General features: G+C 45.2%; 1 protein-coding gene across 1 annotated transcript in view; it reads right to left on the reverse strand.

Annotated features, from left to right (window-relative positions):
- Positions 1–1,498: 1,498 nt before the first annotated feature.
- The window catches only part of rasef (RAS and EF-hand domain containing), a 41,861-nt gene continuing 28,419 nt past the window's right edge, over positions 1,499–14,940 (reverse strand). Inside the window, exons 9-17 of the mRNA XM_041900289.2 lie at positions 13,244–13,323; positions 12,583–12,937; positions 10,154–10,288; positions 8,407–8,557; positions 8,114–8,195; positions 7,035–7,149; positions 5,658–5,777; positions 2,235–2,311; positions 1,499–1,871 (exon numbers count right to left, since the gene is read on the reverse strand). Of these exons, the coding sequence (XP_041756223.2) occupies positions 1,766–1,871; positions 2,235–2,311; positions 5,658–5,777; positions 7,035–7,149; positions 8,114–8,195; positions 8,407–8,557; positions 10,154–10,288; positions 12,583–12,937; positions 13,244–13,323 (1,221 nt within the window). The 3' untranslated portion in view covers positions 1,499–1,765. The remainder of the gene's footprint in view (positions 1,872–2,234; positions 2,312–5,657; positions 5,778–7,034; positions 7,150–8,113; positions 8,196–8,406; positions 8,558–10,153; positions 10,289–12,582; positions 12,938–13,243; positions 13,324–14,940) is intronic.

A 14,940-nucleotide genomic window follows, 5' to 3' on the forward strand; every position in this document is an offset into this window, starting at 1 on the left:
AAGCTTTAAAAGGAGGGTGGTGCTTGAAATCATTGTTCTTCCTCTGTTAACCATGGTTACCTGCAAGGAAACACGTGCCGTCATCATTACTTTGCACAAAAAGGGCTACACAGGCAAGGATATTGCTGCTAGTAAGATTGCACCTAAATCAACAATTTATTGGATCATCAAGAACTTCAAGGAGAGAGGTTCAATTGTTGTGAAGAAGGAATCAGGGCGCCCAGGAAAGTCCAGCAAGCGCCAGGACCGTCTCCTAAAGTTGATTCAGCTGTGGGATCGGGCCACCACCAGTGCAGAACTTGCTCAGGAATGGCAACAGGCAGGTGTGAGTGCATATGCACGCATAGTGAAGCGAATACTTTTGGAGGATGGCCTGGTGTCAAGAAGGGCAGCAAAGAAGCCACTTTTATCCAGGAAAAACATCAGGGACAGACTGATATTCTGCAAAAGGTACAGGGATTGGACTGCTGAGGACTGGGGTAAAGTCATTTTCTCTGATGAATCCCCTTTCCGATTGTTTGGGGCATCCGGAAAACACCTTGTCCGGAGAAGACAAGGTGAGCGCTACCATCAGTCCTGTGTCATGCCAACAGTAAAGCATCCTGAGACCATTCATGTGTGGGGTTGCTTCTCAGCCAAGGGTGTGGGCTCACTCACAATTTTGCCTAAGAACACAACCATGAATAAAGAATGGTACCAACACATCCTCCGAGAGCAACTTCTCCCAACCATCCAAGAACAGTTTGGTGACGACCAATGCCTTTTCCAGCATGATGGAGCACCTTGCCATAAGGCAAAAGTGATAACTAAGTGGCTCGGGGAACAAAACATCGACATTTTAGGTCCATGGCCAGGAAACTCCCCAGACCTTAATCCCATTGAGAACGTGTGGTCGATCCTCAAGAGGCGGGTGGACAAACAAAAACCCACAAATTCTGACAAACAAGAATGGGCTGCCATCAGTCAGGATGTGGCCCAGAAGTTAATCGACAGCATGCCAGGGCGAATTGCAGAGGTCTTGAAAAAGAAGGGTCAACACTGCAAATATTGACTCTTTGCACAAACTTAATGTAATTGTCAATAAAAGCCTTTGACACTTATGGAATGCTTGTAATTATACTTCAGTATACCATAGTAACATCTGACAAAAATATCTCATAACATTGAAGCAGCGAACTTTGTGAAGACCAATACTTGTGTCATTCTCAAAACTTTTGACCACGACTGTACATTGATATAAAGTATATATATACACACAATAGCTATCTGTGATACATATGACTATTGCGTCCACACAGAGGTTTCATAAGACACAATCAACAGCATAGGAGATTAGATTTCACTACTAACCAGGATGTGAATGACGTCCTTAATTACACTTTAGACAGTGCATCTCAAAGGACTCCATACTAACGCCAAATACACATGCATATAACACAAGCACCCACGCACACGCACACACACACACACACACACACACACACACACACACACACACACACACACACACACACACACACACACACACACACACACACACACACACACACACACACAGGCATTAGCCGTCTTTATAAACAGCTCAGTATGAGTTCTCCTATAGCATTCAGCAAGTATAGTTGATCTTATATGAGAAAACCAGCTGTCCTGTTTTATTGCTCTTGTTCTGCTGTTGGACACAATGTTAGAGTATTGTGGTGTTCTGTTGATGCGGTTGCTTAGGTGGTGAGTTTTGGTTACTCTAGTAGTGTTCCTGTTTGGTATCTTATCCTGTGCAGCAGTTGACGGTGGGCATCTTCTTGTTGGGATTTCTATAGAGGTTAGTCACAGACTCCTGGTCCTCAGCCCGATGAACCTGCTTGGTCACCTCTCTGAGAGAGAGAGAGAGAGAGAGAGAGAGAGAGAGAGAGAGAGAGAGAGAGAGATACAGAGAGAGATACAGAGAGAGATACAGAGAGAGAGAGAGAGAGAGAGATAAAGGCCCACTTCCACTGTATGGGCATTAGTATGAATATGATGGACATTCGAGAACATTATTACACACTAGAGGGCAGCAAAGTTTCACATGTTGTTCTACACGTTGGTCTTGTAAGAACAGTTTAGGAAAATATCCTTATAAAAAAGTATCCAAAGCAGACAGTTCAGGGAGTACTCCATGGACAGCACACACATGTACAGGTAAATATCACTAAGCAGAGAGAGACAACAGATGTCTAGGAGCGGGTGTCTCTTACCTGGCCAGATGCAGCACGGCCTCTATGACATTGGAGCCGTCTTTGGCGCTGGTCTCACAGAAGAGGGCGTTATACGTCTGATAGGAAACAACAACACAACTCTCAATCAGGTCATGGCTAGAAGGGACCCAGCTTTTGTCAGAATTGACTTTTCGTAGGTTTAGGATAACTTATGCAGCAGGTTAGGAGAATTAAAGTGGCAGGTTAGGATAATTAGGTTAAGGTTAGGAAAAGGGTTAGGGTTTGGGTTAGCTAAAATGTAAAATAATACTATTATAAATCAACTTTTGACATAAATTTGACAAGAGCTGGATCCCTTCTAGACATGACCTCTCAATCAGGCCGAAGTTTGTATTTATATTTGTATTTATTAAGGATCCCAATTAGTTCCTGCCAAGGCAGCAGCTATTCTTCCTGGGGTCTAGCAAAATTAAGGCAGTTATATACAATAAAAAATATTACATGACATTTCACAACAGATTTCACAGCACATTAAGTGTGTGCCCTCAGGCCAATACTCTACTACCACATATCTACAATACAAAATCCATGTGTACGTGTATGCATGTGTCTGTGCCTGCGTGTGTGTGTCTCTTCACAGTCCCTGCTGTTCCATAAGGTGTATTTTCTATCTGTTTTTAAAATCTGATTCTACTGCTTGCATCAGTTACCTGATGTGGTCCTCTGTAGCTCAATTGGTAGAGCATGGCGCTTGTAATGCCAGGGTAGTGGGTTCGATCCCCGGGACCACCCATACGTAAAAATGTATGCGCACATGACTGTAAGTCGCTTTGGATAAAAGCGTCTGCTAAATGGCATATTATTATTATTATTATTACCTGATGTGGAATAGAGTTCCATGTAGCCATGGCTCTATGTAGTACTGTGCACCTCCCATAGTCTGTTCTGGACTTGGGGATTGTGAAGAGACCTCTGGTGGAATGTCTTGTGGGGTATGCATGGGTGTCCGAGCTGTGTGCTAGTAGTTTAAACAGACAGCTCGGTGCTTTCAACATGTCAATACCTCTCACAAATACAAGTTTGATACATAATATGCGGACCGAGGAGTTTTGCCAGACCATGTGACCTGACCAGGCAAAACTCTGGGTCCTAGTTCTAGGCTATATTCAAGGGCAGTGGACTCCAAAATCTAGCTACCTTTACATTTTGGTCATTTAGCAGATGATTTTATCCAGAGCGACTTACAGTTGCTTCTAGTTGTTCCCTAGAACAGTGTTTCCCAACTCCAGTCCCCCAGGATCCTTAGCTTAGTGATGAGCTTAGAGGGCACTATGGTGTTGAATGCTGAGCTGTAGTCAATGAATAGCATTCTCACGTAGGTGTTCCACCTGGACAAGAGGAACACCTACGTGAGAATGCTATTCATTGACTACAGCTCAGCATTCAACACCATAGTGCCCTCTAAGCTCATCACTAAGCTAAGGATCCTGGGACTAAACACCTCCCTCTGCAACTGGATCCTGGACTTCCTGACGGGCCGCCCCCAGGTGGTAAGGGTAGGTAACAACACATCTGCCACACTGATCCTCAACACGGGGCCCCTCAGGGGTGCGTGCTCAGTCCCCCTCCTGTACTCTCTGTTCACCCATGACTGCATGGCCAGGCACGACTCCAACACCATCATTAAGTTTGCCGACGACACAACAGTGGTAGGCCTGATCACCGACAACGATGAGACAGCCTATAGGGGAGGAGGTCAGAGATCTGGCCGTGTGGTGCCAGGACAACAACCTCTCCCTCAACGTGACCAAGACAAAGGAGATGATTGTGGACTACAGGAAAAAAAAGAGGACTGAGCACGCCCCCATTCTCATCGACGGGGCTGTAGTGGAACAGGTTGAGAGCTTCAAGTTCCTTGGTGTCCACATCACCAACGAACTATCATGGTCCAAACACACCAAGACAGTCGTGAAGAGGGCACGACAAAGCCTATTCCCCCTCAGGAGACTAAAAAGATTTGGCATGGGTCCTCAGATCCTCAAAAATTCTACAGCTGCACCATCGAGAGCATCCTGACTGGTTGCATCACCGCCTGGTATGGCAACTGCTTGGCCTCTGACCGCAAGGCACTACAGAGGGTAGTGCGTAGGGCCCAGTACATCACTGGGGCAAAGCTCCCTGCCATCCAGGACCTCTATACCAGGCGGTGTCAGAGGAAGGCCCTCAAAATTGTCAAAGACTCTAGCCACCCTAGTCATAGACTGTTCTCTCTGCTACCGCACGGCAAGCGGTACCGGAGTGCCAAGTCTAGGTCCAAAAGACTTCTCAACAGCTTCTACCCCCAAGCCATAAGACTCTGAACAGCTAATCATGGCTACCCGGACTATTTGCACTGCCCCCACCCCATCCTTTTACGCTGCTGCTACTCTGTTAAGTATTTATGCATAGTCACTTTAACTCTACCCACATGTACATATTACCTCAACTACCTCAACTAGCCGGGTGCCCCCGCACATTGACTCTGCAACGGTACCCCCCTGTATATATAGCCTCCCTACTGTCACTTTATTTTACTGTATATAGCCTCCCTACTGTCACTTTATTTTACTTCTGCTCTTTTTTCTCAACACTTTTTTTGTTGTTGTTTTATTCTTACTTTTTTTTATTTATTTTTTTATAAATGCACTGTTGGTTAAGGGCTGTAAGTAAGCATTTCACTGTAATGTCTGCACCTGTTGTATTCGGCGCATGTGACCAATAAAATTTGATTTGATTTGATTTGATTTGAGGACAACACACATTTCGGTTGGAGCCCCAAGTTGAATCAGGTGTGCTTGTCAAAGGCTACAATAAAACAGTGTACTGTTGGGGGTACTGGAGGACTGGAGTTGGGCCGTTGGGGTACTGGAGGACTGGAGTTGGGCTGTTGGGGGTACTGGAGGACTGGAGTTGGGCTGTTGGGGGTACTGGGGGACTGGAGTTGGGCTGTTGGGGGTACTGGAGGACTGGAGTTGGGCTGTTGGGGGTACTGGAGGACTGGAGTTGGGCTGTTGGGGGTACTGGAGGACTGGAGTTGGGCTGTTGGGGGTACTGGAGGACTGGAGTTGGGCTGTTGGGGGTACTGGAGGACTGGAGTTGGGCTGTTGGGGTACTGGAGGACTGGAGTTGGGCTGGTTGGGGTACTGGAGGACTGGAGTTGGGCTGTTGGGGTACTGGAGGACTGGAGTTGGGCTGTTGGGGGTACTGGAGGACTGGAGTTGGGCTGTTGGGGGTACTGGAGGACTGGAGTTGGGAAACACAGTTCTAGGGAACAACTAGAAGCAACTGTAAGTCGCTCTGGATAAAATAATCAGCTAAATGACCAAAATGTAACTAGGGTTTGGAGTTTTCCTGCCACTGGCAACATAACTTGGCCCTTATCTTAAGTAAAAGTGTGAAGACATTGAGGTTGAGTGGTCTCACCATGGCCAGTTTCTCTCCGTAGCTGGTGGAGACACAGGTGATCCCGTCCTGCAGAGCCTGCTCTCTCAGGTCACACTTATTCCCCACCAGCATGATGGGGATGTCGTCCTGGGACATGTCCTGATCAGATATGGACAGCAGGTTACAACAACATTGCCTGCGTCCCAAATTACACTCTATTCCCTTTATAGTGCACTAATTTGTTTTGATCAAGGTTTTTATTTTATTTATTTTTTCAGTGTACTATTTTTGACTGGGGCCCATATAGTTTTGCCTCGCAAGCCACACTGATCTTACATGAATATACGCTACTTGGAAAAATTCATATTTATGTAAACTAGCGAGATCAGTGTGGCTCGCGAGGCTACATACACTGAGTATATCAAACATTAGGAACACCTTCCTAATATCTTGCTAATTCACCCTCTGAATGGCACACATACACAATCCATGTCTCAAAGGATAAAAATCCTTCTTTAACCTGTCTCTCTTCCCCTTCATCTACACTGATTGAAGGGGATTTCATGGAAAGAGCAGGTGTTCTTAATGTTTTGTACACTCAGTTTAAAGTGCACAATATTGGGAATAGTGTGCCATTTTAGATGCTTACAGATCACACAACTCAACAACACAGCAACCATGCAACACAGCAACTACACCTATAGCGCTATCAACTGAAATACAGTCAAATGATTCAAGAGCTACCACAATGAAAAGGATGTGACTTTCAAACATTTCAAAGCAGTGGATCAAACATCAATCTCTTGACACCACTGACAATCAGTCCAACACACGTGTGTACGTATGTTTATTTAAATGCACAGCACTCACTCACTCAAGCAATGCAACACTTTACACCACAATTTCACAGGAGTACTGTACGTAGCAGACATATCTTTTAGCACAGTGAAAGTCATCAAGAATCAAACACACACGTGCAACACATAACACTTACATGTAGACTGCACATAAAATAGAGGGAAAAACAGAGTGAGAACACCATTTTCCGACACTGGGGTGAAATAAATACTGCACTTGTCACCCATCAAATGACCCTCGCCAACACTTCAGCAGGCTTCATCTACTGCATATTGTTGTGATGACAAAACCTACAATTCTTATACATCAAAGCCCCAACCATTCTAAAGTCACCAGTGTTATGGAGGATAGTTATTGTGTACACTACAAGATGGCACTACACTACAAGATGGCTGCCGGGGCATCACCCAACTGGTGCTACACATTGATGGTGGATGAGGTGAGTTTGAACCTTACTATGTGAAGCGCTTTGAGCACCTGGGAAAGAGTCATATAAATCCATTCAGTTATTATATAAATCCATTCCGTTATTATATAAATCCAATTAATTATTACTACCTCGATCATGTCCACCCACTCTCGGACATTGAGGAAGCTCTTCTCACAGGTGACATCATACAGCAGGAGGACGCCATCGGCTCGTCTGAAGTAGGACTTAGCAATGCTGCGGAACCTGGGACACACACAGGGTTAGAGGTCAACACTGCACCACTACGAACATAGGCTGAAATAGACACGCTCACTAAAACACACACACACACACACACACACACACACACACACACACACACACACAACACACACACACACACACAGCACCTGCACCACTACAAACATAGGCTGAAATAGACACGTCACTAAAACACACACACACACACACACACACACACACACACACACACACACACACACACACACACACACACACACATACACACACATACACACACACACACACACACAGGGTTAAAGGTCAACACTGCACCACTACAAACATAGGCTGAAATAGACACGCTCACTAAAACACTCACACACACACACACACACACACACACACACACACACACACACACACACACACACACACATACACACACACACACACAGGGTTAAAGGTCAACACTGCACCACTACAAACATAGGCTGAAATAGACACGCTCACTAAAACACACACACACACACACACACACACACACACACACACACACACACACGGGGTTAAAGGTTAACACAGCACCCCTCCAAACATAGGCTGAACTAGACTAATTGTGGGGATACGCCATAATGGAAAAACATTATTGCAATATTCAAAACAAACATGCAAATAGGCGGTACACAGCAAATTCTCCAGTGTTAAATATCAACACTGAAAGTGTGGCGTCTGTGGACCCTTAGGATCACACTTGGTGAAGTCCATAGGACCAAAAATGGATGGATACAAGAAACCATGTCACTAACAAATACAGTCATGGTTGGTAACTCTACAATTTACTCGAAAGTCAAGGTACTCTGGGAAATATTAGAATTTACACTAAGCAGTGTGTTAACTTAACACTGTTGCGGTGTGTATATGGGTCTACAGACTACACAGTGTTGATTTAGCATGCTGTGTTATTTTTTTGAACACACACACACACCTCTCCTGGCCTGCTGTGTCCCATAGCTGTAGTAGGGTAGGCTCTCCATCCACTACCAGAGACTTCATCTGAAAGTCCACCCCTGAGGACAAACACAAGAGGATGTTCAAACACACTATTCCAAAGACCATCCCACTGCCACCTAAACATATCTCCTATAGCTGACCCAGGCAGCTAGCCATGCATACAACACCACCACCATGGGATAGAGCCCTGTACACTTGTATTTCCGGGTCAGTGTTGACTATGTACGCAGGTGAGCGCTAACACAGGTGCGCTGATGACACACCCACCCAGGGTGGCGCTGGTGTTTCCTCTGAACTCGTTCTTGCAGAGGCGGAGCAGGAAGCTGGACTTGCCCACCGCCGCGTCACCTGCCAACACCACCCGGTAGGCCTTCTCTGATGTCATATAGCCCAGGTCAGCTGACTCCTTCTCCTTAGCCTGTACACACACACACACAGAGAGAGAGAGACACACACACACACAGAGAGAGAGAGAGAGAGAGCGAGAGAGAGAGGATTAAAGGCACACCTTGACTCAGTTGTCATGCATAGTCAACATAGTCAGCAGTTTCGCCTGAACTAAGTTTTTTTTAAAATTACACTCAAGTGTTTTCTACCACGTCTCCCTGTTAACCTCCATACTAGTGTTTTCTACCATGTCTCCCTGTTAACCTCCACACTAGTGTTTTCTACCATGTCTCCCTGTTAACCTCCATACTAGTGTTTTCTACCACGTCTCCCTGTTAACCTCCATACTAGTGTTTTCTACCATATCTCCCTGTTAACCTCCATACTAGTGTTTTCTACCATGTCTCCCTGTTAACCTCCACACTAGTGTTTTCTACCATGTCTCCCTGTTAACCTCCATACTAGTGTTTTCTACCACGTCTCCCTGTTAACCTCCATACTAGTGTTTTCTACCATATCTCCCTGTTAACCTCCATACTAGTGTTTTCTACCATGTCTCCCTGTTAACCTCCATACTAGTGTTTTCTACCACGTCTCCCTGTTAACCTCCACACTAGTGTTTTCTACCATGTCTCCCTGTTAACCTCCATACTAGTGTTTTCTACCACGTCTCCCTGTTAACCTCCATACTAGTGTTTTCTACCATATCTCTCTGTTAACCTCCATACTAGTGTTTTCTACCATATCTCTCTGTTAACCTCCATACTAGTGTTTTCTACCACGTCTCCCTGTTAACCTCCATACTAGTGTTTTCTACCACGTCTCCCTGTTAACCTCCATACTAGTGTTTTCTACCATGTCTCCCTGTTAACCTCCATACTAGTGTTTTCTACCATATCTCTCTGTTAACCTCCACGCTAGTGTTTTCTACCATATCTCTCTGTTAACCTCCATACTAGTGTTTTCTACCATGTCTCCCTGTTAACCTCCATACTAGTGTTTTCTACCACGTCTCCCTGTTAACCTCCATACTAGTGTTTTCTACCACGTCTCCCTGTTAACCTCCACACTAGTGTTTTCTACCATGTCTCCCTGTTAACCTCCATACTAGTGTTTTCTACCACGTCTCCCTGTTAACCTCCATACTAGTGTTTTCTACCACGTCTCCCTGTTAACCTCCACACTAGTGTTTTCTACCATATCTCTCTGTTAACCTCCATACTAGTGTTTTCTACCATGTCTCCCTGTTAACCTCCATACTAGTGTTTTCTACCACGTCTCCCTGTTAACCTCCATACTAGTGTTTTCTACCACGTCTCCCTGTTAACCTCCATACTAGTGTTTTCTACCACGTCTCCCTGTTAACCTCCATACTAGTGTTTTCTACCACGTCTCCCTGTTAACCTCCACACTAGTGTTTTCTACCACGTCTCCCTGTTAACCTCCATACTAGTGTTTTCTACCACGTCTCCCTGTTTACCTCCATACTAGTGTTTCCACCATAAAGGGTCTGTTTTTGTGTTTAATTGTCATATTATCAAAGGTAGCAAAAGTTTGAGCTGTTAATTTAGCACTAGTCCTCTCCTCCCCCTCTTCTCTCCCTACACGCCTTCTCTCTGTCCTGTACCTCATTGGTGATGGCGGACAGGGCTTTGCGTGTGGACACTCCAGAGCTGGTCCGGCTGACTGGCTCCAAGGGTTTCCAGTCCAGGACAGAACCATTGTCTGATCCAAACACCATCTTGTTCCGCACCTCTGTAATCTGACACATTAACACTAGAGCATTAACGTCACTGCACAATGACAGTTATCAGTTACAATATGTGTGCTTAGTATACAGTTGAAGTCGGAAGTTTACATACACTTAGGTTGGAGTCATTAAAACTTGTTTTTCAACCACTCCACAAATTTCTTGTTAACAAACTTTAGTTTTGGCAAGTCGGTTAGGACATCTACTTTGTGCATGACACAAGTAATTTTTCCAACAATTGTTTACAGACAGATTATTTCACTTATAATTCACTGTATCACAATTCCAGTGGGTCAGAAGTTTACATACACTAAGTTGACTGTGCCTTTTAAACAGCTTGGAAAATTCCAGAAAATGATATCATGGCTTTAGAAGCTTCTGATAGGCTAATTGACATAATTTGAGTCAATTGGAGGTGTACCTGTGGATGTATTTCAAGGCCTACCTTCAAACTCAGTGCCTCTTTGCTTGACATCATGGGAAAATCAAAACAAATCAGCGAAGAACTCAGAAAAAACATTGTAGACCACAAGTCTGGTTCATCATTGGGAGCAATTTCCAAACGCCTGAAGGTACCACGTACATCTGTACAAACAATAGTACGCAAGTATAAACACCATGGGACCACGCAGCCATCATACCGCTCAGGAAGGAGACGCGTTCTGTCTCCTAGAGATAAACGTACTTTGGTGCAAAAAGTGCATATCAATCCCAGAACAAACGCAAATGACCTTGTGAAGATGCTGGAGGAAACAGGTACAAAAGTATCTATATCCACAGTAAAACGAGTCCTATATCGACATAACCTGAAAGGCCGCTCAGCAAGAAAGAAGCCACTGCTTCAGAACCGCCATAAAAAAGCCAGACTACGGTTTGCAACTGCACATGGGGACAAAGATCGTACTTTTTGGAGAAATGTCCTCTGGTCTGATGAAACAAAAATAGAACTGTTTGGCCATAATGACCATCGTTATGTTTGGAGGAAAAAGGGGGTCGCTTGCAAGCCGAAGAACACCATCCCAACCGTGAAGCACGGGGGTGGCCGCATCATGCTGTGGGGGTGCTTTGTTGCAGGAGGGACTGGTGCACTTCACAAAATAGATGGCATCATGAGGAAGGAAAATTATGTGGATATATTGAAGCAACATCTCAAGACATCAGTCAGGATGTTAAAGCTTATTCGAAAATGGGTCTTCCAAATGGACAATGACCCCAAGCATACTTCCAAAGTTGTGGCAAAATGGCTTAAGGACAACAAAGTCAAGGTATTGGTGTGGCCATCACAAATCCTATAGAACATTTGTGGGCAGAACTGAAAAAGCGTGTGCGAGCAAGGAGGCCTACAAACCTGACTCAGTTACACCAGCTCTGTCAGGAGGAATGGGCCACAATTCACCCAACGTATTGTGGGAAGCTTGTGGAAGGCTACCTGAAACGTTTTACCCAAGTTAAACAATTTAAAGGCTACCAAATACTAATTGAGTGTATGTAAACTTCTGACCAACTGGGAATGTGATGAAAGAAATAAAAGCTGAAATAAATCATTCTCTCTATTATTATTCTGACATTTCACATTCTTAAAATAAAGTGGTGATCCTAACTGACCTAAGACAGAGAATCTTTACTAGGATTACATGTCAGGAATTGTGAAAAACTGAGTTTAAATGTATTTGGTTAAGGTGTATGTAAACTTCCGACTTCAACTGTAAGTGGATGAATTGTGTATAATGTCTCTGTGTGTGTAATAAGCATGTGTATGTATGTGTATTACAGTGTGTTGTGGAGAGCGTGTGTCTGTGTGTATAGTGTGTGTATAGTCCCCTGTAGCTCAGTTGGTAGAGCATGGCATTTGCAATGCCAGGGTTGTGGGTTCGATTCCCATGGGGGGCCAGTATGAAAATGTATGCACTCACTAATTGTAAGTCGCTCTGGATAAGAGCGTCTGCTAAATGACTAAAATGTACAAATATATAGTGTGTGTACTACTGTATACAGTGCCTTGCAAAAGTATTCATCCCCCTTGGTGTTTTTCCTATTTTGTTGCATTACAACCTGTAATTTAAGTATTGACTTTGGGGGGGATAAAGAGTTACGCACGCTCAAGTTTTCTGTTTTTTTGTCTTATTTCTTGTTTGTTTCACAATAAAACATATTTTGCATCTTCAAATTGTTAAGCATGTTGTGTAAATCAAATGATACAAACCCCCAAAAAATCCATTTTAATTCCAGGTTGTAAGGCAACAAAATAGGAAAAATGCCAAGGGGGGTGAATACTTTCGCAAGCCACTGTAGTGTATGTGTCTTACGTCGTTGTCAGAGTTGTCAGAGTTGTCAGAGTTGTCTCCCACCAGGCTGTCAGTCTTCCCGGCCGCCCTCTGTCCCTCCTCCTCCTCTTCCTCCTCGTGCCCTTTGACCTCCTGCTCAGAGTCATATCCGTTGTTGGAGCCGCGCAGCGTGGACATGCCGCTGTCTAGGCAGCTCTCGGGCAGGCTGTCCACCTCGCAGCTACGTCTGCGCTGCATGGCCGGGTCGCACAGAGCCAGAGCTAGAGTCTCCGGACTGGGCCTCCGACACCCCAGGGAGCCCCTACCACCACCCCCATACAGGCCTCCCAGTGGATCCCCGTCCTCATCAACATCATCCACACCCGCCTGGTAGAACCTGGGGCAGGACGGACACAACATCCACACAGTCTGCTAGAAACTTAAACCTTTTTTTTCTACTGCTAAGCTAGTTCCAACAACCATGCTAGAATATTGACTGTGGTCTGTGTCCTCTATGGACGGCTATGAACATACATGTACCTGTAGGTCGGCACTCAACAATGCAAACAGGCACGTTATCATTGGAATAATTGGACATATACTTGAGTTTGAGCAGTGTGTACCTATGCAAACACATGCATCAGGGTGTATGTACTTGTCTTGACCTGCACAAACAACCAGGTTGTTGCTGGTCCTGTCTAACCTGTCCAGGTATGGAGATGAGTAACAGTTGCTCCTGCTCCTCCTGCTAATGATGTTGGCCGGGGAAGCACTGCTATCACGCTGAAACACAACATCAAATCAAATCAAATCAAATTTTATTGGTCACATGCGCCGAATACAACAGGTGCAGACATTACAGTGAAATGCTTACTTACAGCCCTTAACCAACAGTGCATTTATTTTAAACAAAAAAAGTAAAAATAAAACAACAACAACAAAAAAAAGTGTTGAGAAAAAAAGAGCAGAAGTAAAATAAAGTGACAGTAGGGAGGCTATATATACAGGGGGGTACCGGTGCAGAGTCAATGTGCGGGGGCACCGGCTAGTTGAGTAGTTGAGGTAATATGTACATGTGGGTAGAGTTAAAGTGACTATGCATAAATACTTAACAGAGTAGCAGCAGCGTAAAAAGGATGGGGTGGGGGGGCAGTGCAAATAGTCCGGGTAGCCATGATTAGCTGTTCAGGAGTCTTATGGCTTGTGGGTAGAAGCTGTTGAGAAGTCTTTTGGACCTAGACTTGGCACTCCGGTACCGCTTGCCGTGCGGTAGCAGAGAGAACAGTCTATGACTAGGGTGGCTGGAGTCTTTGACAATTTGGAGGGCCTTCCTCTGACACCGCCTGGTATAGAGGTCCTGGATGGCAGGAAGCTTTGCCCCAGTGATGTACTGGGCCGTACGCACTACCCTCTGTAGTGCCTTGCGGTCGGAGGCCAAGCAGTTGCCATACCAGGCGGTGATGCAACCAGTCAGGAGGCTCTCGATGGTGCAGCTGTAGAATTTTTTGAGGATCTGAGGACCCATGCCAAATCTTTTTAGTCTCCTGAGGGGGAATAGGCTTTGTCGTGCCCTCTTCACGACTGTCTTGGTGTGTTTGGACCATGATAGTTCGTTGGTGATGTGGACACCAAGGAACTTGAAGCTCTCAACCTGTTCCACTACAGCCCCGTCGATGAGAATGGGGGCGTGCTCAGTCCTCTTTTTTTTCCTGTAGTCCACAATCATCTCCTTTGTCTTGGTCACGTTGAGGGAGAGGTTGTTGTCCTGGCACCACACGGCCAGATCACTGTCACAACTGCCTGGTTCACTGTGTGTGTGTGTGTGTGTGTGTGTGTGTGTGTGTGTGTGTGTGTTTGCACTGAACCTTCTGTGTAAGTACAGGAATGACCGTTAGATGAGAGTGTGTGAAGCTGAGTGGAAGTTATGAGGCGGGGGGAGGGAGGGAAACAGAGGAGAGAGAGAGAGAGAGGAGGGAGGGAAACAGAGGAGAGAGAGAGAGGAGGGTGAAGCTGAGTGGAAGTTATGAGGCGGGGGGAGGGAGGGAAACAGAGGAGAGAGAGAGAGAGAGGAGGGAGAGAAACAGAGGAGAGAGAGAGAGGAGGGTGAAGCTGAGTGGAAGTTATGAGGTTATGAGGAAAGTGAGTCAGACTAAAATATAATGTTGATGTTGATGTTGTTTTTGTCTGTCATTGCCACTCAGACATGGCTCAGATGATTCCTCCAACAGACAAGCCCTTAGGACTAATATTGAGACATTCAACCCAACGTACAAATCAGAGAGATCAGACAGAAAGAGAGATGGGAAGAGGAGGATAGAAGGGGTGTGGGATGGTGGGGACAGATTGAAAGAGAGGGACGGATTAACAAAGATGAGGCAGGGAGAGTGAGAGAGAGCGAGC

The sequence above is a fragment of the Coregonus clupeaformis genome, chromosome 16 (genome assembly GCF_020615455.1).
Source record: "Coregonus clupeaformis isolate EN_2021a chromosome 16, ASM2061545v1, whole genome shotgun sequence".
In the NCBI taxonomy this organism is placed as follows: domain Eukaryota; kingdom Metazoa; phylum Chordata; class Actinopteri; order Salmoniformes; family Salmonidae; genus Coregonus; species Coregonus clupeaformis.